This window comes from Bombina bombina, chromosome 12, assembly GCF_027579735.1.
Source record: "Bombina bombina isolate aBomBom1 chromosome 12, aBomBom1.pri, whole genome shotgun sequence".
NCBI classification, from domain to species: domain Eukaryota; kingdom Metazoa; phylum Chordata; class Amphibia; order Anura; family Bombinatoridae; genus Bombina; species Bombina bombina.
In genome coordinates this window covers 153284017-153311376 of record NC_069510.1, presented here as the reverse complement: position 1 = coordinate 153311376, position 27360 = coordinate 153284017, and the positions used below count along the sequence as shown (strand labels likewise).

At 42.4% G+C, this 27360-nt stretch overlaps 1 protein-coding gene across 1 annotated transcript in view; it reads right to left on the bottom strand.

Moving 5' to 3' along the window:
• The window catches only part of DENND1A (DENN domain containing 1A), a 1966771-nt gene that overhangs the window by 940366 nt on the left and 999045 nt on the right, over window positions 1–27360 (bottom strand). The window contains 1 exon segment of the mRNA XM_053695696.1: window positions 13118–13163. Coding sequence (XP_053551671.1) covers window positions 13118–13163 — 46 coding nt within the window.

Here is a 27360-nt window from a genome sequence, read left to right as displayed (position 1 = left end):
AACCAGGGCAGGCCGTGGACCGGACACACCGTTGGAGAAAGTAATTTATCAGGTAAGCATAAATTCTGTTTTCTCCAACATTGGTGTGTCTGGTCCACGGCGTCATCCATAACTTGTGTGAACCAACACCAAAGCTTTAGGACACGGATGAAGGGAGGGAGCCAATCAGGTTACCTAAACGGAAGGAACCACGGCTTGCAAAACCTTTCTCCCAAAAATAGCCTCCGAAGAAGCAAAAGTATCAAATTTGTAGAATTTGGCAAAAGTGCGCAGGGAAGACCAAGTCGCTGCCTTACATATCTGATCAACAGAAGCCTCGTTCTTGAAGGCCCATGTGGAAGCCACAGCCCTAGTAGAGTGAGCTGTGATGCGTTCGGGAGGCTGCCGTCTGGCAGTCTCATAAGCCAATCGGATGATGCTTTTCAGCCAAAAGGAAAGAGAGGTAGCAGTAGCTTTCTGACCTCTCTTCTTGCCAGAATAAACGACAAACAGAAAAGATGTTTGTCTGAAATCCTTTGTTGCTTCTAAATAGAACTTTAAAGCACGAACTACATCTAAATTGTGTAACAAACGTTCCTTCTTTGAAACTGGATTCGGACACAAAGAAGGCACAACTATTTCCTGGTTAATATTCTTGTTGGAAACAACCTTTGGAAGGAAACCAGGTTTAGTACGCAAAACAACCTTATCTGAATGGAACACCAGATAGGGCGGATTACACTGCAGAGCAGATAACTCAGAAACTCTTCTAGCAGAAGAAATAGCAACTAAAAACAGAACTTTCCAAGATAACATCTTGATATCTATGGAATGTAGAGGTTCAAACGGAACCCCTTGAAGAACTGAAACTCCAGGGAGGAGTCAAAGGTCTGTAAACAGGCTTGATCCTGACCAAAGCCTGAACAAAAGCTTGAACATCTGGCACAGCTGCCAGTCGTTTGTGTAACAAGACAGATAAAGCAGAAATCTGTCCCTTTAGAGAACTCGCTGATAATCCCTTATCCAAACCTTCTTGAAGAAAAGAAAGGATCCTAGGAACTTTGATCTTACTCCATGAGAATCCCTTGGATTCACACCAACAGATATATATTTTCCATATTTTATGGTAAATTTTTCTAGTTACAGGTTTTCTGGCTTGTACCAGAGTATCTATCACAGAATCCGAAAACCCACGCTTAGATAAAATCAAGCGTTCAATTTCCAAGCCGTCAGCTGGAGGGAAACTAGATTTGGATGTTCAAATGGACCCTGTACTAGAAGATCCTGTTTGATCCTGGCTACCAGCCTGGGAATAAGAGGAAACGGTGGAAACACATAAGCTAGGTTGAAGGCCCAAGGCGCTACTAATGCATCCACTAGAGACGCCTTGGGATCCCTGGATCTGGACCCGTAGCAAGGAACCTTGAAGTTCTGACGAGACGCCATCAGATCCATGTATGGAATGCCCCATAATTAAGTCAACTGGGCAAATATCTCCGGGTGGAGTTCCCACTCCCCCAGATGGAATGTCTGACGACTCAGATAATCTGCCTCCCAGTTTTCCACTCCTGGGATGTGGATCACAGATAGGTGGCAGGAGTGATCCTCCGCCCATTTTATGATTTTGGTCACTTCTTTCATCGCCAGGGAACTCCTTGTTCCCCCCTGATGGTTGATGTAAGCAACAGTCGTCATGTTGTCTGATTGGAATCTTATGAATCTGGCCTTTGCTAGTTGAGGCCAAGCCCTGAGAGTATTGAATATCGCTCTCAGTTCCAGAATGTTTATCGGGAGAAGAGACTCTTCCCGAGACCATAGACCCTGAGCTTTCAGGGAGTCCCAGACCGCGCCCCAGCCCACTAGACTGGCGTCGGTCGTGACGATGACCCACTCTGGTCTGCGGAAGCTCATTCCCTGGGACAGGTGATCCTGGGTTAGCCACCAACGGAGTGAGTCTCTGGTCTTCTGATCTACTTGAATCACTGGAGACAAGTCTGTATAGTCCCCATTCCACTGTTTCAGCATGCACAGTTGTAATGGTCTTAGATGAATTCGCGCAAAAGGAACTATGTCCATTGCTGCAACCATCAACCCTACTACTTCCATGCACTGAGCTATGGAAGGTCGTGGAACAGAGTGAAGAACTTGACAAGCGTTTAGAAGTTTTGACTTTCTGACATCTGTCTAATCTATTATTGTCCCCAAGAAAGGAACTCTTGTCGACGGAGACAGGGAACTCTTTTCTATGTTCACCTTCCACCCGTGAGATCTGAGAAAGGCCAGAACGATGTCTGTGTGAGCCTTTGCCTTTGAAAGAGACGACGCTTGTATCAGAATGTCGTCCAAGTAAGGTGCCACTGCAATGCCCCTTGGTCTTAGAACCGCTAGAAGGGACCCGAGTACCTTTGTGAAAATCCTTGGAGCAGTGGCTAGCCCGAATGGGAGAGCCACAAACTGGTAATGTTTGTCCAGAAAGGCGAACCTTAGGAACTGATGATGATCTTTGTGGATAGGAAAATGTAGATACGCATCCTTTAGATCCACGGTAGTCATAAATTGACCCTCCTGGATTGAAGGTAAAATCGTTCGAATATTTTCCATTTTGAACGATGGCACTCTGAGAAATTTGTTTAGAATCTTTAAATCCAGAATTGGTCTGAAAGTTCCCTCTTTTTTGGGAACTACAAACAGATTTGAGTAAAACCCCATTCCTTGTTCCACAGTTGGAACTGGGTGTATCACTCCCATTTTTAACAGGTCTTCTACACAATGTAAGAATGCCTGTCTCTTTATTTGGTTTGAAGATAAGTGAGACATGTGGAACCTTCCCCTTGGGGGTAGTTCCTTGAATTCCAGAAGATAACCCTGAGAAACTATGTCTAGTGCCCAGGGATCCTGAACATCTCTTGCCCAAGCCTGAGCGAAGAGAGAGAGTCTGCCCCCTACAAGATCCGGTCCCGGATCGGAGGCTACTCCTTCATGCTGTTTTGGTAGCAGCAGCAGGCTTCTTGGCCTGCTTACCCTTGTTCCAGCCTTGCATCGGTTTCCAAGCTGGTTTGGTTTGCGAAACATTACCCTCTTGTCTAGAGGCTGCAGAGTTGGAGGCCGGTCCGTTCCTGAAATTGCGAAAGGAACGAAAATTAGACTGAACAAAAATTAGACTTATTCTTGGCCTTGAAAGGCCTATCTTGTGGGAGGGCGTGGCCCTTACCCCCAGTGATGTCTGAGATAATCTCTTTCAATTCTGGTCACATACTCTTCACCATCTCCGTGGAGATGCTGCTTGTTCAGCGGCAAAGAGAATGACTGGGGTGGGCGGAGCCTAGGAGGGACTATATGGACAGCTTTTGCTGTGCTCTTTGCCATTTCCTGTTGGGGAAGAGAATATTCCCACAAGTTATGGATGATGCCGTGGACCGGACACACCAATGTTGGAGAAATATGAAATCTCCCCCGTGGAAGGGAGTCTTTGAATTCCAGAAGATATCCCTGGGACACAATTTCTAAAGCCCAGGGATCGTGAACATCTCTTGCCCAAGCCTGAGTGAAGAGAGAGAGTCTGTCCCCTACTAGATCCGGTCCCGGATCGGGGGCTACCCCTTCATGCTGTCTTAGAGGCAGCTGCAGGCTTCTTGGCCTGTTTACCCTTGTTCCAAGCCTGGTTAGGTCTCCAGACTGACTTGGATTGGGCAAAATTCCCCTCTTGCTTTGCAGCAGAGGAAGCTGAAACAGAACCACTCTTGAATTTCCGAAAGGAACGAAAATTATTTTGTTTGATCTTCATCTTATTTGATCTATCCTGAGGAAGGGCATGACCTTTTCCTCCAGTTATGTCTGAAATAATCTCTTTCAGTTCAGGCCCGAATAGGGTCTTTCCTTTGAAAGGGATGTTCAAAAGTTTAGATTTAGATGACACATCAGCAGACCAGGACTTAAGCCATAACGCCCTGCGTGCTAAAATGGCAAAACCTGAATTCTTTGCCGCTAATTTAGCCAGTTGAAAAGCGGCATCTGTAATAAAAGAATTAGCCAACTTAAGGGCTTTGATTCTGTCCATAATCTCCTCTAATGGAGTCTCCATTAGAGGAGATTATGCACGCAATAGGTTGAAGAGAAAAACCAATGCACGCAATAGGTTGAAGAGAAAAACCCTGATGAACAAACATTTTCTTTAGGAGACCCTCTAATTTTTTATCCATAGGATCTTTGAAAGCACAACTGTCTTCAATAGGTATAGTTGTACGCTTAGACAGAGTAGAAATAGCTCCCTCCACCTTAGGGACTGTCTGCCATGAGTCCCGCATGGTGTCAGATATGGGAAACATTTTCTTAAAAACAGGAGGGGGAGAGAACGGAATATCTGGTCTATCCCACTCCATAGTAATAATATTCACAATCCTCTTAGGGACTGGAAAAACATCAGTGTAAACAGGAACTTCTAAGTATTTATCCATTTTACACAATTTCTCTGGAACCCCTATAGGGTCACAATCATTTAGAGACGCTAATACCTCCCTGAGCAATAAGCGGAGGTGTTCAAGCTTAAATTTAAAGGCCGTCATATCAGAATCTGTCTGAGGAAGCATCTTTCCTGAATCAGAAATTTCTCCCTCAGATAACAAATCCCTTACCCCTACTTCAGAACATTGTGAGGGTATATCGGATACGGCTACTAAAGCGTCAGACGGCTCAGCATTTTTTCTAAACCCAGAGCTCTCCCGCTTTCCTTGTAAACCAGGCAGTTTAGATAAAACCTCTGTGAGGGTTGTATTCATAACTGTGGCCATGTCTTGTAAAGTAAAGTAATTTGACGCACTAGAGGTACTTGGCGTCACTTGTGCAGGCGTTACTGGTTGTGACACTTGGGGAGAGCTAGATGGCGAACCCTCATTTACTTCTGACTGAGAATCATCTATTGCTCTATTTTTAAGTGCTAATATATGTTATTTATAGTTTATAGACATATCAGTACAATTGGGACACATTCTAAGAGGGGGTTCCACAATGGCTTTCAAACATATTAAACAAGGATTTTCCTTGGTGTCAGACATGTTAAACAGGCTAGTAATGTAACAAGCAAGCTTGGAAAACACTGTAATCAAAGTAAAAAACACAGAAATAAAACGGTACTGTGCCTTTAAGAGAAAAAAAGCTGCACCAGTTCTGCAAAACAGTGTAAAAAAAGCAGTAAACTTAACGAAATTTTTACAGTAAAGGCTTAGTAACTTTGCACAGCTATGCAAATAAACAATTAACCCCTTAATGGCAAAAACGGATTGAAAAAAACGTTAAACCCAGTAAAAAAGGACTTTCAGCACCATGCCACAACTCTGCTGTGGCTCCTACCTGCCCTACAGAACGATTTGTGGGGGAAAAAACATAATTTATGCTTACCTGATAAATTTATTTCTCTTGTGGTGTATCCAGTCCATGGATCACCCATTACTTGTGGGATATTCTCATTCCCAACAGGAAGTTGCAAGAGGATCACCCACAGCAGAGCTGTCTATATAGCTCCTCCCCCAACTGCCATATCCAGTCATTCGACCGAAAACAAACAGAGAAAGGAGAAACCATAGGGTGCAGTGGTGACTGTAGTTTAAAATAAAAAAAATACCTGCCTTAAAATGACAGGGCGGGCCGTGGACTGGATACACCACAAGAGAAATAAATTTATCAGGTAAGCATAAATTATGTTTTCTCTTGTAAGGTGTATCCAGTCCACGGATCATCCATTACTTGTGGGATACCAATACCAAAGCTAAAGTACACGGATGAAGGGAGGGACAAGGCAGGTACTTAAACGGAAGGTACCACTGCCTGTAAAACCTTTCTCCCAAAAATAGCCTCCGAAGAAGCAAAAGTATCAAATTTGTAGAATTTTGAAAAAGTATGAAGCGAAGACCAAGTCGCCGCCTTGCAAATCTGTTCAACAGAAGCCTCATTTTTAAAGGCCCATGTGGAAGCCACAGCTCTAGTAGAATGAGCTGTAATCCTTTCTGGAAGCTGCTGGTCAGCAGTCTCATAGGCTAAGCGGATTATGCTTCTTAGCTAAAAAGAAAGAGAGGTTGCCGAAGCCTTTTGACCTCTCCTCTGTCCAGAGTAGACAACAAACAAAGCAGATGTTTGACGAAAATCTTTAGTAGCTTGTAAGTAAAACTTTAAAGCACGAACCACACCCAGATTGTGTAATAGACGTTCCTTCTTTGAAAAAGGATTAGGACACAAAGACGGAACAACAATCTCTTGATTGATATTCTTATTAGATACCACCTTAGGTAAAAACCCAGGTTTGGTACGCAGAACTACCTTATCTGCATGGAAGATCAGATAAGGAGAATCACATTGTAAGGCAGATAACTCGGAAACTCTAGGAGCCGAGGAAATAGCTACCAAAAAAGAACTTTCCAATATAAAAATTTGATATCTATGGAATGAAGAGGTTCAAACGGAACCCCCTGAAGAACTTTAAGAACCAAATTTAAGCTCCAAGGTGGAGCAACAGGTTTAAACACAGGCTTGATTCTAACTAAAGCCTGACAAAATGCCTGAATGTCTGGGACATCCGCCAGACGCTTGGGCAAAAGAATAGATAGCGCAGAAATCTGTCCCTTTAAGGAACTAGCTGACAATCCTTTCTCCAATCCTTCTTGGAGAAAAGATAATATCCTGGGAATCCTGACCTTACTCCATGAGTAGCCCTTGGATTCACACAAATAAAGATATTTACGCCATATCTTATGATAGATTTTCCTGGTGACAGGCTTTCGTGCCTGAATTAAGGTATCAATGACTGACTCGGAGAAACCACGCTTTGATAAAATCAAGCGTTCAATCTCCAGGCAGTCAGCCTCAGAGAAATTAGATTTGGATGGTTGAAAGGACCTTGAAGTAGAAGGTCCTGTCTCAGCGGCAGAGTCCATGGTGGAAAGGATGACATGTCCACCAGATCTGCATACCAAGTCCTGCATGGCCACGCAGGCGCTATCAAGATCACAGATGCTCTCTCCTGCTTGATTTTGGCAATCAGACGAGGGAGCAGAGGAAACGGTGGAAACACATAAGCCAGGTTGAAGGACCAAGGCGCTGCTAGAGCATCTATCAGCATTGCCTTGGGGTCCCTGGACCTGGATCCGTAACATGGAAGCTTGGCGTTCTGGCGAGACGCCATGAGATCCAGTTCTGGTTTGCCCCAACGATGAACCAATTGTGCAAATACCTCCGGATGGAGTTCCCACTCCCCCGGATGAAAAGTCTGTTGACTTAGAAAATCTGCCTCCCAGTTCTCTACACCTGGGATATGGATAGCTGATAGGTGGCAAGAGTGAATCTCTGCCCAACAAATTATCTTTGAGACTTCTAACATTGCTAGGGAACTCCTTGTTCCCCTTTGATGGTTGATGTAAGCCACAGTCGTGATGTTGTCCGACTGAAATCTGATGAACCTCATTGTCGCTAGCTGAGGCCAAGCCTGAAGAGCATTGAATATCGCTCTTAGTTCCAGAATGTTTATTAGAAGGAGTGACTCCTCCTGAGTCCACGATCCCTGAGCCTTCAGGGAGTTCCAGACTGCACCCCAACCTAGAAGGCTGGCATCTGTCGTTACAATTGTCCAATCTGGCCTGCGAAAGGTCATACCTTTGGACAGATGGACCCGAGATAGCCACCAGAGAAGAGAATCCCTGGTCTCTTGATCCAGATTTAGTAGAGGGGACAAATCTGTGTAATCCCCATTCCACTGACTGAGCATGCAGAGTTGTAGCGGTCTGAGATGTAGGCGTGCAAACGGCACTATGTCCATTGCCGCTAGCATTAAGCCGATTACTTCCATGCACTGAGCCACCGAAGTGCGAGAAATGGAATAAAGAACACAGCAGAAATTTAGAAGTTTTGATAACCTGGACTCTGTCAGGTAAATTTTCATTTCTACAGAATCTATCAGAGTCCCTAGGAAGGAAACTCTTGTGAGGGGGGATAGAGAACTATTTTCCTCGTTCACCTTCCACCCATGCGACCTCAGAAATGCCAACACTATGTCCGTATGAAACTTGGCAATTTGGAAGTTTGACGCCTGAATCAGGATGTCGTCTAAATAAGGGGCCACTGCTATGCCCTGCGGCCTTAGGACCGCCAGCAGCGACCCCAGAACCTTCGTAAAAATTCTTGGGGCTGTAGCTAACCCAAAGGAAAGAGCTACAAACTGGTAATGCCTGTCTAGGAAGGCAAACCTGAGAAACCGATGATGATCTTTGTGTATCGGAATGTGAAGATAAGCATCCTTTAAATCCACTGTAGTCATGTATTGACCCTCCTGGATCATAGGTAGGATGGTACGAATAGTCTCCATCTTGAATGATGGAACTCTGAGGAATTTGTTTAAGATCTTTAGATCCAAAATTTGTCTGAAGGTTCCCTCTTTTTTGGGAACTACAAACAGTTTTGAGTAAAATCCCTGTCCCTGTTCCTCCTTTGGAACTGGATGGATCACTCCCATAACTAGGAGGTCTTGTACACAGTGTAAGAATGCCTCTCTCTTTATCTGGTTTGCAGATAATTGTGAAAGGTGAAATCTCCCTTTTGGGGGGAAGCCTTGAAATACAGAAGATATCCCTGGGATATAATTTCCAACGCCCAGGGATCCTGGACATCTCTTGCCCATGCCTGGGCGAAGAGCGAAAGTCTGCCCCCTACTAGATCCGTTACTGGATAGGGGGCCGTTCCTTCATGCTGTCTTAGAGGCAGCAGCAGGCTTTTTGGCCTGCTTACCCTTTTTCCAGGTCTGGTTAGGTCTCTAGACAGTCTTGGACTGAGCAAAAGTTCCATCTCGTTTTGCATTAGAGGAAGTTGATGCTGCACTTGCCTTGAAGTTTCGAAAGGCACAAAAATTAGACTGTTTGGCCATTGATTTGGACCTATCCTGAGGAAGGGCATGACCTTTTCCTCCAGTGATATCAGCAATAATCTCCTTCAAACCAGGCCCGAATAGGGTCTGCCCCTTGAAGGGAATGTTAAGCAGCTTAGTCTTTGAAGTAACGTCAGCTGACCATGATTTAAGCCATAGCGCTCTGCGCGCCTGTATAGCAAAACCAGAATTCTTAGCCCTTAGTTTAGTCAAATGAACAATGGCATCAGAAACAAAAGAATTGGCTAGCTTAAGTGATCTAAGCTTGTCAAGTATGTCATCCAATGGAGTCGCTACCTGTAAAGCCACTTCCAGAGACTCAAACTAGAACGCCGCAGCAGCAGTGACAGGAGCAATGCATGCAAGGGGCTGTAGGATAAAACCTTGTTGAATAAACATTTTCTTAAGGTAACCCTCTAACTTTTTATCCATTGGATCTAAGAAAGCACAACAGTCCTCGACAGGGATAGTAGTACGCTTTGCTAGAGTAGAAACTGCTCCCTCCACCTTAGGAACTGTCTGCCATAAGTCCCGTGTGGTGGCGTCTATTGGAAACATTTTTCTAAAAATAGGAGGGGGAGAGAACGGCACACCTGGTCTATCCCATTCCTTAGTAATAAATTCTGTAAACCTTTTAGGTATTGGAAAAACATCAGTGCACACCGGCACTGCATAGTATTTATCCAGTCTACACAATTTATCTGGCACTGCAATTGTATCACAGTCATTAAGAGCAGCTAAAACCTCCCTGAGTAACACGCGGAGGTGTTCAAGCTTAAATTTAAATGTAGAGATATCAGAATCAGGTTGCATCATCTTCCCTGAGTCAGAAACATCACCCACAGAAAGAAGCTCTCCTTCTTCAGCTTCTGCATATTGTGAGGCAGTATCAGACATAGCTCTTAAAGTGTCAGTATGCTCTCTATTTCGTCTAACTCCAGAGCTATCTCGCTTTCTTCTAAATTCAGGTAGTCTGGCTAATACCGCTGACAGTGTATTATCCATGAATGCCGCCATGTCTTGTAAAGTAAACGCTATGGGCGGCCTAGATGTACTTGGCGCCATTTGAGCGTGAGTCCCTTGAGCGGGAGTCAAAGGATCTGACACGTGGGGAGAGTTAGTCGGCATAACTTCCCCCTCGTCAGATTCCTCTGGTGATAATTTTTTTAAAGACAGAATATGATCTGTATTGCTTAAAGTGAAATCAGTACATTTGGTACACATTCTAAGAGGGGGTTCCACAATGGCTTTTAAACATAATGAACAAGGATTTTCCTCTATGTCAGACATGTTTGTACAGACTAGCAATGAGACCAGCAAGCTTGGAAAACACTTTAAATCAAGTTAACAAGCAAATATAAGAAACAGTACTGTGCCTTTAAGAGAAACACATTTTGTCAGAATTTGAAAAACAGTGAAAAAAGGCAGTAAATCAAACAAAATTTTTACAGTGTGTATAATAAGCTAACAGAGCATTGCACCCACTTGCAAATGGATGATTAACCCCTTAGTTCAAAAAACAGATCAAAAAAACGATATAGACGATATAGTCACACCAAACTGCCACAGCCTTGCTGTGGGCCTACCTTCCCCAACAAACGATTTTGGAAAGCCTAAGAGCCCTTTAGAGATGTCCTATAGCATTCAGGGGACTCCTGGAGGAAGCTGGATGTCTCAGTCTGTAAAAGTTACTGCACAAAAAAGCGCTAAATTAGGCCCCTCCCACTCATAGTAACACAGTGGAAAGCCTCAGGAAACTGTTTCTAGGCAAATTTAAGCCAGCCATGTGGAAAAAAATAGGCCCCAATAAAGTTTTATCACCAAAGTATATATAAAAACGTTTAAACATGCCAGCAAACGTTGTAAATATAAAAGAGTATTACCTCAGAAAGTAAGCATGATATCAGTCGCTATTAAATCACTGTATTCAGCCTTACCTTACATAAATTTGGCATCAGCAGCATTTTCTAGCATTCACATCTTCTAGAAAAATCTTAACTGCACATACCTCATAGCAAGATAACCTGCACGCCATTCCCCCGCTGAAGTTATCTCTCTCTTCAGTCATGCGTGAGAACAGCAATTGATCTTAGTTACAACCTGCTAAGATCATAGAAATCACAGGCGGATTCTTCTATTTTTCTGCCTGGGACAAAATAGTACAACTCCGGTACCATTTAAAAATAACAAACTTTTGATTGAAGCAAGATAACAGCTACATTTCACCACTTTCCTCTTACTACCTCCATGCTTGTTGAGAGTTGCAAGAGAATGACGGGATATGGCAGTTAGGGGAGGAGCTATATAGACAGCTCTGTTGTGGGTGTCCTCTTGCAACTTCCTGTTGGGAATGAGAATACCCCACAAGTAATGGATGATCCGTGGACTGGATACACCTTACAAGAGAAATGAATGAATAGATAAAAGGAGACACTCAAATCCATTATGCAGATTATAAATACATACGGCTAGATCACAAGTTTTGTCGGTAAGGCTGTGCAGTGCTAACTCTCTTTTTATTCCCACCGCTCCCGTAAGCCAACGCTGGTATTACAAGCTTTTTTAAACCTGGCGTTAGCCGCAAAAAGGTGAGCGTTGAGCAGAATTTAGCACACACATCTCACCTCAATACCAGCGTTGCTTACGGTAGCGGTAAGCTGGCTAAACGTGCTCGTGCACGATTTCCCCATAGGAAACAATGGGGCTGAGCTGGCTGAAAAAAAACCTAACACCTGCAAAAAAGCAGCGTTCAGCTCCTAATGCAGCCCCATTGTTTCCTATGGGGAAACACCCTAACATGAACCCCGAGTCTAAATACCCCTAATCTTACACTTATTAACCCCTAATCTGCCGTCCCCAACATTGTCGCCACCTGCATTATACTATCAACCCCTAACCTGTCGCTCCGGACTCCACCGCCACCTACATTATAGTTATAAACCCCTAATCTACTGCCTCCAACATCGCAGACACCTACATTATAGCTATTAACCCCTAATATCCCCAACATCGCTGCAACTATATTAAATTAATTAACCCCTAATCTGCCGCCGCCAACGTCGCTGCCACTATAATAAAGTTATTAACCCCTAAACCTAAGTCTAACCCTAACACCCCCCTAATTTAAATATAATTTAAATAAATCTAAATAAAACAACTACAATTTAATAAATTATCCCTATTTAAAACTAAATACTTACCTATAAAATAAACCATAAGATAGCTACAATATAACTAATAGTTTAATAATAGCTTAGGGTTTATTTTTATTTTACAGGCAAGTTTGTATTTATTTTAACTAGGTACAATAGTTATTAAATAGTTATTAACTATTTCATAAACTACCTAGCTAAAATAAGTACAACATTACCTGTAAAATAAATCCTAACCTAAGTTACAATTACACCTAACACTGCACTATATAATTAAACTAATTACCTAAACTACCTACAATTAATTAAAATTAAATTCAATAAACTAAATTACGAAAAAACAAACACTAAATTACAGGAAAAAAAAAATACAAGAAGTTTAAACTAATTACCTAATCTAAGGTAACAGAAAAAAAAAAAAAAAAAACAAGAAGTTTAATCTAATTAACCTAATCTAAGCCCCCTAATAAAATAAAAAAGCCCCCCAAAATAATAAAATGCCCTACCCTATACTAAATTACAAATAGCCCTTAAAAGGGCCTTTTGCGGGGCATTGCCCCAAAGTAATCAGCTCTTTTACCTGTAAAAAAAGAATACAATACCCCCCAACATTACAACCCACCACCCACACACCCCTATACACATATACATTATACACATTATTATCATTAATATTATTATTAATATTATTATTATTATTATTATTATACCTAACAACTCTCTATATATATATGTTAGATCTAACAAAACAACTGACTGATCATTCTTACTCACACCACTGGTTTCACAGTTTATATATTCACCCCTGGTATTTATATAGACACTTTTAAACATTCCATTGTTGTTGTTTTATTGGTATGGTATGAGGCCCTTAATGAATGCTCATTCAGTCTTATGAAGATTCTAGTAGAGCACTGAATTGAGTTTTTTTTTTTTGTTTGTTTTTTTTTTTGGGGGGGGGCTAACCCAGCTGAGGTCACATTTAGCATTTATATGTAATGTTAAATACACACACAGGTTTCTTTTTTAAGCTTTTCTTCCAGTCCTGCTAGTGATGTGCAGATCAGTAACAAAAGGAACTTACCTCCATCAGACTTGAGTGTATTCCTATGAGATAGGGCATGGGGGCGCTAGAGAGAGAAGAAAGGCATTATCAGTATCTGGAAAATGTATCTAAATCACATATTAGTAATAATACAATTAACGGAACATAAGGATTGAAAAATACCGCTGTGAGGCCCAAACAGAAGAGGCTTGTTAACAGTGACAAGGTATCATATAATGTGTTGTATAAAAGTGTGTATAAGTTGAACACAAATACTGACTCAAATATGTATAAAGAGTTTCAAGTCTTCAAGGGTACAAGTAAAATTTAACATTTATTCAGTGTACAATTATAATTCAATGAATTCAGTAACAGACCTGGAGTATGCAGTACTGTCAATAAGAGAGACAAATACCTCTGACCCTCCTCTTGTGTCACCTGACGCGTTTCGCCGAGGCTTTATCAAAGGTGACATGCCACTGAATAAAAAACATAATTTATGCTTACCTGATAAATTTATTTCTCTTGTAGTGTAGTCAGTCCACGGGTAATCCATTACTTATGGAATATATCTCTTCCTAACAGGAAGCTGCAAGAGGATCACCCAAGCAGAGCTGCTATATAGCTCCTCCCCTCACATGTCATATTCAGTCATTCGACCAAAACCAGACGAGAAAGGAGAAACCATAGGGTGCCGTGGTGACTGGAGTTTAATTAAAATTTAGATCTGCCTTAAAGACAGGGCGGGCCGTGGACTGACTACACTACAAGAGAAATAAATTTATCAGGTAAGCATAAATTATGTTTTCTCTTGTTAAGTGTAGTCGGTCCACGGGTCATCCATTACTTATGGAATACCAATACCAAAGCTAAAGTACACAGATGAAGGGAGGGACAAGGCAGGAACATTAAACAGAAGGAACCACTGTCTGAAGTACCTTTCTCCCAAAAATAGCCTCCGAAGAAGCAAAAGTGTCAAATTTGTAAAATTTTGAAAAAGTGTGAAGTGAAGACCAAGTTGCAGCCTTGCAAATCTGTTCAACAGAGGCCTCATTTTTAAAGGCCCAGGTGGAAGCCACAGCTCTAGTAGAATGAGCTGTAATCCTTTCAGGAGGCTGCTGTCCAGCAGTCTCATAGGCTAAACATATTATGCTATGAAGCCAAAAAGAGAGAGAGGTAGCCGAAGCCTTTTGACCTCTTCTCTGTCCAGAGTAAACGACAAACAGGGAAGAAGTTTGACGAAAATCTTTAGTTGCCTGCAAATAGAACTTCAGGGCACGGACTACGTCCAGATTATGCAAAAGTTGTTCCTTCTTTGAAGAAGGGTTAGGACACAGTGATGGAACAACAATCTCTTGATTGTTAGTAACTACCTTAGGTAAGAACCCAGGTTTAGTACGCAGAACTACCTTGTCTGAATGAAAAATCAGATAAGGAGAATCACAATGTAAGGCAGATAACTCAGAGACTCTTCGAGCCGAGGAAATAGCCATCAAAAACAGAACCTTCCAGGATAACAGCTTGATATCAATGGAATGAAGGGGTTCAAATGGAACGCCTTGAAGAACGTTAAGAACTAAGTTTAAGCTCCACAGCAGAGCCACAGTCTTAAACAGAGGCTTAATCCTAGCTAAAGCCTGACAAAAAGCCTGAACGTCTGGAACTTCAGCCAGACGTTTGTGTAGAAGAATAGACAGAGCAGAAATCTGTCCCTTTAACGAACTAGCAGATAAGCCCTTTTCTAAACCCTCTTGTAGAAAGGACAATATCCTAGGAATCCTAACCTTACTCCATGAGTAACACTTGGATTCGCACCAATATAAATATTTACGCCATATCTTATGGTAAATTTTTCTGGTAACAGGCTTCCTAGCCTGTATTAAGGTATCAATAACCGACTCCGAGAAGCCACGCTTTGATAGAATCAAGCGTTCAATCTCCATGCAGTCAGCCTCAGAGAAATTAGATTTGGATGGTTGAAAGGACCCTGAATTAGAAGGTCCTGTCTCAGAGGCAGAGACCACGGTGGACAGGACGACATGTCCACTAGGTCTGCATACCAGGTCCTGCGTGGCCACGCAGGCGCTATCAGAATCACCAAAGCTCTCTCCTGTTTGATCTTGGCAATCAAACGAGGAAGCATCGGAAATGGTGGAAACACATAAGCCATGTTGAAGACCCAAGGGGCTGTCAGAGTATCTATCAGCACCGCTCCCGGGTCCCTGGACCTGGATCCGTAACAAGGAAGCTTGGCGTTCTGGCGAGATGCCATGAGATCCAGATCTGGTTTGCCCCAACGATGAATCAGTTGAGCAAAGACCTCCGGATGAAGTTCCCACTCCCCCGGATGAAAAGTCTGGCAACTTAGAAAATCCGCCTCCCAGTTCTCTACGCCTGGGATGTAAATTGCTGACAGGTGGCAAGAGTGAGACTCTGCCCAGCGAATTATCTTTGAGACTTCCAACATCGCTAGGGAACTTCTGGTTCCCCCTTGATGGTTGATGTAAGCCACAGTCGTGATGTTGTCCGACTGAAATCTGATGAACCTCAGAGTTGCTAACTGAGGCCAAGCTAGGAGAGCATTGAATATTGCTCTTAATTCCAGAATATTTATTGGGAGGAGTTTCTCCTCCTGAGTCCATAATCCCTGAGCCTTCAGGGAGTTCCAGACTGCGCCCCAGCCTAGAAGGCTGGCGTCTGTTGTTACAATCGTCCAATCTGGCCTGCGAAAGGTCATCCCCTTGGACAGATGTGGCCGAGAAAGCCACCATAAAAGAGAATCTCTGGTCTCTTGATCCAGATTTAGTAGGGGGGACAAATCTGAGTAATCCCTGTTCCACTGACTTAGCATGCACAATTGCAGCGGTCTGAGATGCAGGCGCGCAAATGGTACTATGTCCATTGCCGCTACCATTAAGCCGATTACTTCCATGCACTGAGCTACTGACGGGTGTGGAATGGAATGAAGGACATGGCAAGCATTTAGAAGTTTTGATAACCTGGCGTCTGTCAGGTAAATTTTCATCTCTACAGAATCTATAAGAGTCCCTAGAAAGGGAACCCTTGTAAGTGGTAATAGAGAACTATTTTCCACGTTCACCTTCCACCCATGCGACTTCAGAAATGCCAGAACTATCTCTGTATGAGACTTGGCAGTTTGAAAACTTGACACTTGTATCAGAATGTCGTCTAGGTACGGAGTCACCGCTATGCCTCGCGGTCTTAGTACCGCCAGAAGTGAGCCCAGAACTTTTGTAAAGATTCTTGGAGCCGTAGCTAATCCGAAGGGAAGAGCTACGAACTGGTAATGCCTGTCTAGGAAAGCAAATCTTAGGTACCGATAATGATCCATGTGAATCGGTATGTGAAGGTAGGCATCCTTTAAGTCCACTGTGGTCATGTACTGACCCTCTTGGATCATGGGGAGGATGGTTCGAATAGTTTCCATTTTGAATGATGGAACTCTTAGGAAATTGTTTAGGATTTTTAAGTCCAAGATTGGTCTGAAGGTTCCCTCTTTCTTGGGAACCACAAATAGATTTGAATAGAATCCTTGCCCGTGTTCCGTCCGCGGAACTGGGTGGATCACCCCCATTAGTAAGAGGTCTTGTACACAGCGTAGAAACGCCTCTTTCTTTATTTGGTTTGCTGATAACCTTGAAAGATGAAATCTCCCTCGTGGAGGAGAAGTTTTGAAGTCCAGGAGATATCCCTGAGATATGATCTCCAACGCCCAGGGATCCTGGACATCTCTTGCCCAAGCCTAGGCGAAGAGAGAAAGTCTGCCCCCCACTAGATCCGTTTCCGGATAGGGGGCCCTCTCTTCATGCTGTCTTAGGGGCAGCAGCAGGTTTCTTGGCCTGCTTGCCCTTGTTCCAGGACTGGTTAACTTTTCAGCCCTGCCTGTAACGAGCAACAGCTCCTTCCTGTTTTGGAGCGGAGGAAGTTGATGCTGCTCCTGGCCTTGAAGTTACGAAAGGCACGAAAATTAGACTGTTTGGCCTTTGATTTGGCCCTGTCCTGAGGTAGAGCATGGCCCTTACCTCCCGTAATGTCAGCTATAATTTCTTTCAAGCCGGGTCCGAATAAGGTCTGCCCTTTGAAAGGAATATTAAGCAATTTAGATTTAGAAGTCACGACAGCTGACCAGGATTTAAGCCATAGCGCTCTGCGCGCTTGGATGGCGAATCCGGAGTTCTTAGCCGTAAGTTTGGTTAAATGTACGACGGCATCAGAAACAAATGCGTTAGCTAGCTTAAGTGCTTTAAGCTTGTTCATAATTTCATCCAATGGATCTGTGCGAATGGCCTCTTCCAGAGACTGAAACCAGAATGCCGCTGCAGCAGTGACAGGCGCAATGCATGCAAGGGGCTGTAAGATAAAACCTTGTTGAACAAACATTTTCTTAAGGTAACCCTCTAATTTCTTATCCATTGGATCTGAAAAGGCACAACTATCCTCCACCGGGATAGTGGTACGCTTAGCTAAAGTAGAAACTGCTCCCTCCACCTTAGGGACCGTCTGCCATAAGTCTCGTGTGGTGGCGTCTATAGGAAACATTTTCCTAAATATGGGAGGAGGGGAAAAAGGCACACCAGATCTATCCCACTCCTTGCTAATAATCTCTGTAAGCCTTTTAGGTATAGGAAACACGTCAGTACACACCGGTACCGCATTGTATCTATCCAACCTACATAATTTTTCTGGAATTGCAACCATGTTACAATCATTCAGAGCCGCTAATACCTCCCCTAGCAATATGCGGAGGTTCTCAAGCTTAAATTTAAAATTAGAAATCTCTGAATCCAGTCTCCCTGGATCAGATCTGTCACCCACAGAATGAAGCTCTCCGTCTTCATGTTCTGCAAACTGTGACGCCGTATCTGACATGGCTCTCACCTCATCCGCGCGCTCTGTCCTTAACCCAGAGCTACCGCGCTTGCCTCTTAATTCTGGCAATTTAGATAATACTTCTGTCATAACAGTAGCCATGTCTTGCAAAGTGATTTGTAAGGGCCTCCCTGATGTACTTGGCGCCACAAAATCACGCACCTCCTGAGCGGGAGGCGAAGGTACTGACACGTGAGGAGAGTTAGTCGGCATAACTTCCCCCTCGTTGTCTGGTGATAATTTCTTTACATGTAAAGATTGAGTTTTATTTAAAGTAACACCAATGCAATTAGTACACAAATTTCTATTGGGCTCCACATTGGCCTTTAAACATAGTGAACGAAGAGATTCATCTGTGTCAGACATGTTTAAACAGACTAGCAATGAGACTAGCAAGCTTGGAAATACTTTTCTAAATAAATTTACAAGCAATATAAAAAACGCTACTGTGCCTTTAAGAAGCACAAAAAGCTGTCACAGTTGAAATAACAATGAACCAAAATAGTTATAGCAACCAATTTTTTACAGTAAATGTATTAAGTTAGCAAAGGATTGCACCCACCAGCAAATGGATGATTAAACCCTTAATACCCAAAAATGGATAACAATTTAATAATTAACATTTTTATCACAGTCAAAACACACTGTCACAGGTCTGCTGTGACTGATTACCTCCCTCAAAATGAATTTTGAAGACCCCTGAGCTCTCTAGAGACGATCTGGATCATGGAGGATGAAGTAGACAGATTGTGACTGAATTTTTACTGCGCAAAAAAGCGCTAAAATAGGCCCCTCCCACTCATATTACAACAGTGGGGAAGCTCAGATAACTGTTTCTATGCAGAAAACAAAGATGGCCATGTGGTAAAAATCATGCCCCAATAAGTTTTATCACCAAGTACCTCACAAAAAACGATTAACATGCCAGTAAACGTTTTAAACATACATTTGAAAAGTTATGAAGTGTTATTAATAAGCCTGCTACCAGTCGCTTTTACTGCAGTTAAGGCCCATACATTATTTCAGTATTAACAGTATTTTCAAAGTCAATTCCATTCCTTAGAAAAATACATTCAGTGTACACACACTCATCAGCCTAATACCAGTCGCTATCACTGCATTTAAGGCTGAACTTACTTTACATTGGTATCAGCAGTATTTTCTCAGTCAATTCCATTCCTCAGAAAAATAATTTACTGCACATACCTCATTTGCAGGGGGGCCCTGCATGCTATTCCCCTTCTCTGAAGTTACCTCACTCCTCCGATGAGAACAGCCAGTGGATCTTAGTTACGTCTGCTAAGATCATAGAAAACGCAGGCAGATTCTTCTTCTAATGCTGCCTGAGAATAAACAGCACACTCCGGTGCCAAACTTTTGATTGAAGAAATAAACTAAGTTAAAAAACACCACAGACCTCTCACAGCGACCTATCTTTAGTTAGGCTGCAAGAGAATGACAGAATATGACATGTGAGGGGAGGAGCTATATAGCAGCTCTGCTTGGGTGATCCTCTTGCAGCTTCCTGTTAGGAAGAGATATATTCCATAAGTAATGGATGACCCGTGGACTGACTACACTTAACAAGAGAAAGTGCCAGCTTTTAAATGCCCACTCGGGTACGTCACTGAGCATAATGCCCATTTTCCAACTGGAAGTGACATAGCAGAGTGGAAAGAGCCACTAGTAAATTTTGATCTCACTTGTGAAAGCAGTTGCTGGATAGACTATATGAAAACATCAATTCTTCAAATATAAACATTTTTTACATATGTTGCGTGGCTGTCATTTACAATCTAAACATATTTGTCATTGCTAAATTTCTTATTTGACAACAAAGTTAATTATTAACTGATAGTAAATCTCAGAAAAGAGTTTCTAATATAATGACAATGCACTTGTGAGTTACAAAAAGAAACCTTTAAAATACTATTTGCAAATAAAATGATATAATAAAAACAAAACAGAGTGGCGCCTCATGTGTAGATCAAAAATGCCACCAGCAAAAAAACATCCATAGATGCCAAATGGGTACTCACATATAGCAATAGCACCCTTATGTGCTGGTAGTTGCAGGCTGATAACTCAGGGTGTATCAGCTAACTCTTGTCCTGGTTTCAGACTGGAAAACAGGATGCAAGTTCCGAGAACAGTAGGCCCCAGGATGCAGTCCCAACAGATAATAAGGTGCTTAGACTTATCTTTTGTTAAACATGGTTTATTTAAAAATCACATTAGAAACATCAAGAAATAAGTGGACGGGGGCATTGACATATAGCCCCCTGTATTCAAAGCGTTTCTTGGCTTCTAAAAAAATGCCATTTCATCAGGCATACATTTAAAATAATATGATACAATTGTATGCACTCATACATGGATAAAATGAGAAACAAAAAAGAGAAATAAGGGTTAGTAAAAACCTACAGAGATATATATATATATATATATATATATATATATATATATATAATGCACATACACATACTAAATCTTTATGATTTCAATTACACTGTATCTTTTTTGTGGAGTATGATGTTTTAAAAATGAACGTGTGCAAATGATGCAACACAATCTACTTATATAGACAGGTGTAAATGAGTGCTTATGAGGAATCCATGCTGGAATGTTATCATGTATATTTACAAGGGGGGATAACAACAATATAATATATGTTCATCAAATAATATATAATGTAATGCAATAGGTAAGGTTACACTTATTATGGTTTTATCCTTGAAAAAAGACCAATGTCCCATGTTTGGCTCCCCTTGTTTTTGGTGGATCTGCTTGAGTATAGATGTTCCCTTGCTCTATCTTTTAACATAACACCAAAAACAAGGGGGGGGGGGGGGCAAACATTTATCCACCCACCACAATCCCACAAATGCATCCAAATCCAAGCAATTGACTTTATATCAAAGTCATTAAGAGGAGGAAACAGATTTAAGAAATTATTATTTAGAGAAGCCAAGTGGATTTTTTACCTACAAACTAAAGAACCAAAGGGCATAATATATATATATATATATATGTCACATTGTACCTGTATGCATTTGTGATTGGCTGATGGCTGTCACATTGTACCTGTATGCATTTGTGATTGGCTGATGGCTGTCACATGGTAGAGGGGGAGTGGGAATAGACATAACTTTAAAAAAGTTCAGACTAAGTGATATTGCATTGTCTTGTTATCTTGCATTTGTTGATTATGCAAATCTACTGTGTTGGCTGGTCCTTTAATAATTAACTTTGTTGCCAAATAAGAAATGTAGCAATAACAAATATTGTTGACATACCCAAGTGGGCATTTAAAAGCTGGCACTTTTAGTTCAGTGGCATGTCACCTTTGATAAAGCCTTGGCCAGTAACAGATCTGGATTCAATTAATCCAAGTCTGTTAGTGAATTCATTGAGTTTTAATTGTACACGGAATAAATGTTACTTTGTACTTGTACCCTTGAAGACTTGGAACTCTTTATACATATATGAGTCAGTACTTACACCTTTATACAACAAATTGCATGATGATGACTTGTCACTGTTAACAAGCCACTTCTGTTTGGGCCTCACAGCGCTATTTTTCAATCCTTATGTTCCGTTGATCTATATAAAGAATTCTTAATCTTTTGAGACTTCTTGAAATTGTGCTTAAGAGGTTTAGCACAGTTAACATATTGCTTCATCAGGAAACACACACAGCTATGGTTTTGTTTGTATATAATAATACAATTACACAACATCACTAAGTATTACCCTTTTCCACACTGCAGCCATTTTCCCCAATACATTTCCGTATAATACTGCCGCATTTAACTTTTACATATTTAGGGTTAGATAACAAGAGGAGCACTGATTTATTCCACAACTGTAAACGGGCAAATTCGCCCGTTTGTGGGCGCACAATAAATAACCATCCATTACAACTGATAAACAACCAGACATTACGAGCTCACAGTAGCAATTAGAGCTCCATAAATTAACCAGAGGTCAGATCTCTGGTTAATTTTCAAAATATCCCCAAAATTACCCCCAAAGTAAAGTATATAGTAGGTTTTTATTTAAATAAAAAAAAGTAGTTTAAAAAAAAACAAAAAAAAACTGCACATCGCAGTTTGTAGGGGTTAAGGTTGGCAGTTATGGGGTGTTAAGGAAACAAAAAAAAACTGCTTTACATTGCGGCCTATGGGGAACTGTGTGTTCCCTGTAAATATATGTGTATATGCTTTTTTATATATATTTGTGTAAATATGTGTATATATATATATGTGTTAATATGACTGCATATACACATATTTACACAAATACAGTATATATGTATAGAAGCATACACATATTTACACAAATATATATGTATATAAGCACACACATATATTTACAGAAATATATATGTATATAAGCATATACACATATTACACAAATATATACGTATATAAGCACACACATATATTTACAGAAAACAGAATTTATGTTTACCTGATAAATTACTTTCTCCAACGGTGTGTCCGGTCCACGGCGTCATCCTTACTTGTGGGGATATTCTCTTCCCCAACAGGAAATGGCAAAGAGCCCAGCAAAGCTGGTCACATGATCCCTCCTAGGCTCCGCCTACCCCAGTCATTCGACCAACGTTAAGGAGGAATATTTGCATAGGAGAAACCATATGATACCGTGGTGACTGTAGTTAAAGAAAATAAAATATCAGACCTGATTAAAAAACCAGGGCGGGCCGTGGACCGGACACACCGTTGGAGAAAGTAATTTATCAGGTAAACATAAATTCTGTTTTCTCCAACATAGGTGTGTCCGGTCCACGGCGTCATCCTTACTTGTGGGAACCAATACCAAAGCTTTAGGACACGGATGAAGGGAGGGAGCAAATCAGGTCACCTAAATGGAAGGCACCACGGCTTGCAAAACCTTTCTCCCAAAAATAGCCTCAGAAGAAGCAAAAGTATCAAACTTGTAAAATTTGGTAAAAGTGTGCAGTGAAGACCAAGTCGCTGCCCTACATATCTGATCAACAGAAGCCTCGTTCTTGAAGGCCCATGTGGAAGCCACAGCCCTAGTGGAATGAGCTGTGATTCTTTCGGGAGGCTGCCGTCCGGCAGTCTCGTAAGCCAATCTGATGATGCTTTTAATCCAAAAAGAGAGAGAGGTAGAAGTTGCTTTTTGACCTCTCCTTTTACCGGAATAAACAACAAACAAGGAAGATGTTTGTCTAAAATCCTTTGTAGCATCTAAATAGAATTTTAGAGCGCGAACAACATCCAAATTGTGCAACAAACGTTCCTTCTTCGAAACTGGTTTCGGACACAGAGAAGGTACGATAATCTCCTGGTTAATGTTTTTGTTAGAAACAACTTTTGGAAGAAAACCAGGTTTAGTACGTAAAACCACCTTATCTGCATGGAACACCAGATAAGGAGGAGAACACTGCAGAGCAGATAATTCTGAAACTCTTCGAGCAGAAGAAATTGCAACCAAAAACAAAACTTTCCAAGATAATAACTTAATATCAACGGAATGTAAGGGTTCAAACGGAACCCCCTGAAGAACCGAAAGAACTAAGTTGAGACTCCAAGGAGGAGTCAAAGGTTTGTAAACAGGCTTGATTCTGACCAGAGCCTGAACAAAGGCTTGAAAATCTGGCACAGCTGCCAGCTTTTTGTGAAGTAACACAGACAAGGCAGAAATCTGTCCCTTCAGGGAACTTGGAGATAATCCTTTTTCCAATCCTTCTTGAAGGAAGGATAGAATCTTAGGAATCTTAACCTTGTCCCAAGGGAATCCTTTAGATTCACACCAACAGATATATTTTTTCCAAATTTTGTGGTAAATCTTTCTAGTTACAGGCTTTCTGGCCTGAACAAGAGTATCGATAACAGAATCTGAGAACCCTCGCTTCGATAAGATCAGGCGTTCAATCTCCAAGCAGTCAGCTGGAGTGAGACCAGATTCGGATGTTCGAACGGACCCTGAACAAGAAGGTCTCGTCTCAAAGGTAGCTTCCATGGTGGAGCCGATGACATATTCACCAGATCTGCATACCAAGTCCTGCGTGGCCACGCAGGAGCTATCAAGATCACCGACGCCCTCTCCTGATTGATCCTGGCTACCAGCCTGGGGATGAGAGGAAACGGCGGGAACACATAAGCTAGTTTGAAGGTCCAAGGTGCTACTAGTGCATCCACTAGAGCCGCCTTGGGATCCCTGGATCTGGACCCGTAGCAAGGAACTTTGAAGTTCTGACGAGAGGCCATCAGATCCATGTCTGGAATGCCCCACAGTTGAGTGACTTGGGCAAAGATTTCCGGATGGAGTTCCCACTCACCCGGATGCAATGTCTGACGACTCAGAAAATCCGCTTCCCAATTTTCCACTCCTGGGATGTGGATAGCAGACAGGTGGCAGGAGTGAGACTCCGCCCATAGAATGATTTTGGTCACTTCTTCCATCGCTAGGGAACTCCTTGTTCCCCCTTGATGGTTGATGTACGCAACAGTTGTCATGTTGTCTGATTGAAACCGTATGAACTTGGCCCTCGCTAGCTGAGGCCAAGCTTTGAGAGCATTGAATATCGCTCTCAGTTCCAGAATATTTATCGGTAGAAGAGATTCTTCCCGAGACCAAAGACCCTGAGCTTTCAGGGATCCCCAGACCGCGCCCCAGCCCATCAGACTGGCGTCGGTCGTGACAATGACCCACTCTGGTCTGCGGAAGGTCATCCCTTGTGACAGGTTGTCCAGGGACAGCCACCAACGGAGTGAGTCTCTGGTCCTCTGATTTACTTGTATCTGCGGAGACAAGTCTGTATAGTCCCCATTCCACTGACTGAGCATGCACAGTTGTAATGGTCTTAGATGAATGCGCGCAAAAGGAACTATGTCCATTGCCGCTACCATCAAACCTATCACTTCCATGCACTGCGCTATGGAAGGAAGAGGAACGGAATGAAGTATCCGACAAGAGTCTAGAAGTTTTGTTTTTCTGGCTTCTGTCAGAAAAATCCTCATTTCTAAGGAGTCTATTATTGTTCCCAAGAAGGGAACCCTTGTTGACGGAGATAGAGAACTCTTTTCCACGTTCACTTTCCATCCGTGAGATCTGAGAAAGGCCAGGACAATGTCCGTGTGAGCCTTTGCTTGAGGAAGGGACGACGCTTGAATCAGAATGTCGTCCAAGTAAGGTACTACGGCAATGCCCCTTGGTCTTAGCACAGCTAGAAGGGACCCTAGTACCTTTGTGAAAATCCTTGGAGCAGTGGCTAATCCGAAAGGAAGTGCCACGAACTGGTAATGCTTGTCCAGGAATGCGAACCTTAGGAACCGATGATGTTCCTTGTGGATAGGAATATGTAGATACGCATCCTTTAAATCCACCGTGGTCATGAATTGACCTTCCTGGATGGAAGGAAGAATTGTTCGAATGGTTTCCATCTTGAACGATGGAACCTTGAGAAACTTGTTTAAGATCTTGAGATCTAAGATTGGTCTGAACGTTCCCTCTTTTTTGGGAACTATGAACAGATTGGAGTAGAACCCCATCCCTTGTTCTCCTAATGGAACAGGATGAATCACTCCCATTTTTAACAGGTCTTCTACACAATGTAAGAATGCCTGTCTTTTTATGTGGTCTGAAGACAACTGAGACCTGTGGAACCTCCCCCTTGGGGGAAGCCCCTTGAACTCCAGAAAATAACCTTGGGAGACTATTTCTAGCGCCCAAGGATCCAGAACATCTCTTGCCCAAGCCTGAGCGAAGAGAGAGAGTCTGCCCCCCACCAGATCCGGTCCCGGATCGGGGGCCAACATTTCATGCTGTCTTGGTAGCAGTGGCAGGTTTCTTGGCCTGCTTTCCCTTGTTCCAGCCTTGCATTGGTCTCCAAGCTGGCTTGGCTTGAGAAGTATTACCCTCTTGCTTAGAGGACGTAGCACTTTGGGCTGGTCCGTTTCTACGAAAGGGACGGAAATTAGGTTTATTTTTGGCCTTGAAAGGCCGATCCTGAGGAAGGGCGTGGCCCTTACCCCCAGTGATATCAGAGATAATCTCTTTCAAGTCAGGGCCAAACAGCGCTTTCCCCTTGAAAGGAATGTTAAGTAGCTTGTTCTTGGAAGACGCATCAGCTGACCAAGATTTCAACCAAAGCGCTCTGCACGCCACAATAGCAAACCCAGAATTCTTAGCCGCTAACCTAGCCAATTGCAAAGTGGCGTCTAAGGTGAAAGAATTAGCCAATTTGAGAGCATTGATTCTGTCCATAATCTCCTCATAAGGAGGAGAATCACTATCGACCGCCTTTACCAGCTCATCGAACCAGAAACACGCGGCTGTAGCGACAGGGACAATGCATGAAATTGGTTGTAGAAGGTAACCCTGCTGAACAAACATCTTTTTAAGCAAACCTTCTAATTTTTTATCCATAGGATCTTTGAAAGCACAACTATCTTCTATGGGTATAGTGGTGCGTTTGTTTAAGGTGGAAACCGCTCCCTCGACCTTGGGGACTGTCTGCCATAAGTCCTTTCTGGGGTCGACCATAGGAAACAATTTTTTAAATATGGGGGGAGGGACGAAAGGAATACCGGGCCTTTCCCATTCTTTATTTACAATGTCCGCCACCCGCTTGGGTATAGGAAAAGCTTCTGGGAGCCCCGGGACCTCTAGGAACTTGTCCATTTTACATAGTTTCTCTGGGATGACCAACTTGTCACAATCATCCAGAGTGGATAATACCTCCTTAAGCAGAATGCGGAGATGTTCCAACTTAAATTTAAACGTAATCACATCAGGTTCAGCTTGTTGAGAAATGTTCCCTGAATCAGTAATTTCTCCCTCAGACAAAACCTCCCTGGCCCCATCAGACTGGTTTAGGGGCCCTTCAGAACCATTATTATCAGCGTCGTCATGCTCTTCAGTATCTAAAACAGAGCAGTCGCGCTTACGCTGATAAGTGTTCATTTTGGCTAAAATGTTTTTGACAGAATTATCCATTACAGCCGTTAATTGTTGCATAGTAAGGAGTATTGGCGCGCTAGATGTACTAGGGGCCTCCTGAGTGGGCAAGACTCGTGTAGACGAAGGAGGGAATGATGCAGTACCATGCTTACTCCCCTCACTTGAGGAATCATCTTGGGCATCATTGTCATTGTCACATAAATCACATTTATTTAAATGAGAAGGAACTCTGGCTTCCCCACATTCAGAACACAGTCTATCTGGTAGTTCAGACATGTTAAACAGGCATCAACTTGATAACAAAGTACAAAAAACGTTTTAAAATAAAACCGTTACTGTCACTTTAAATTTTAAACTGAACACACTTTATTACTGCAATTGCGAAAAAATATGAAGGAATTGTTCAAAATTCACCAAAATTTCACCACAGTGTCTTA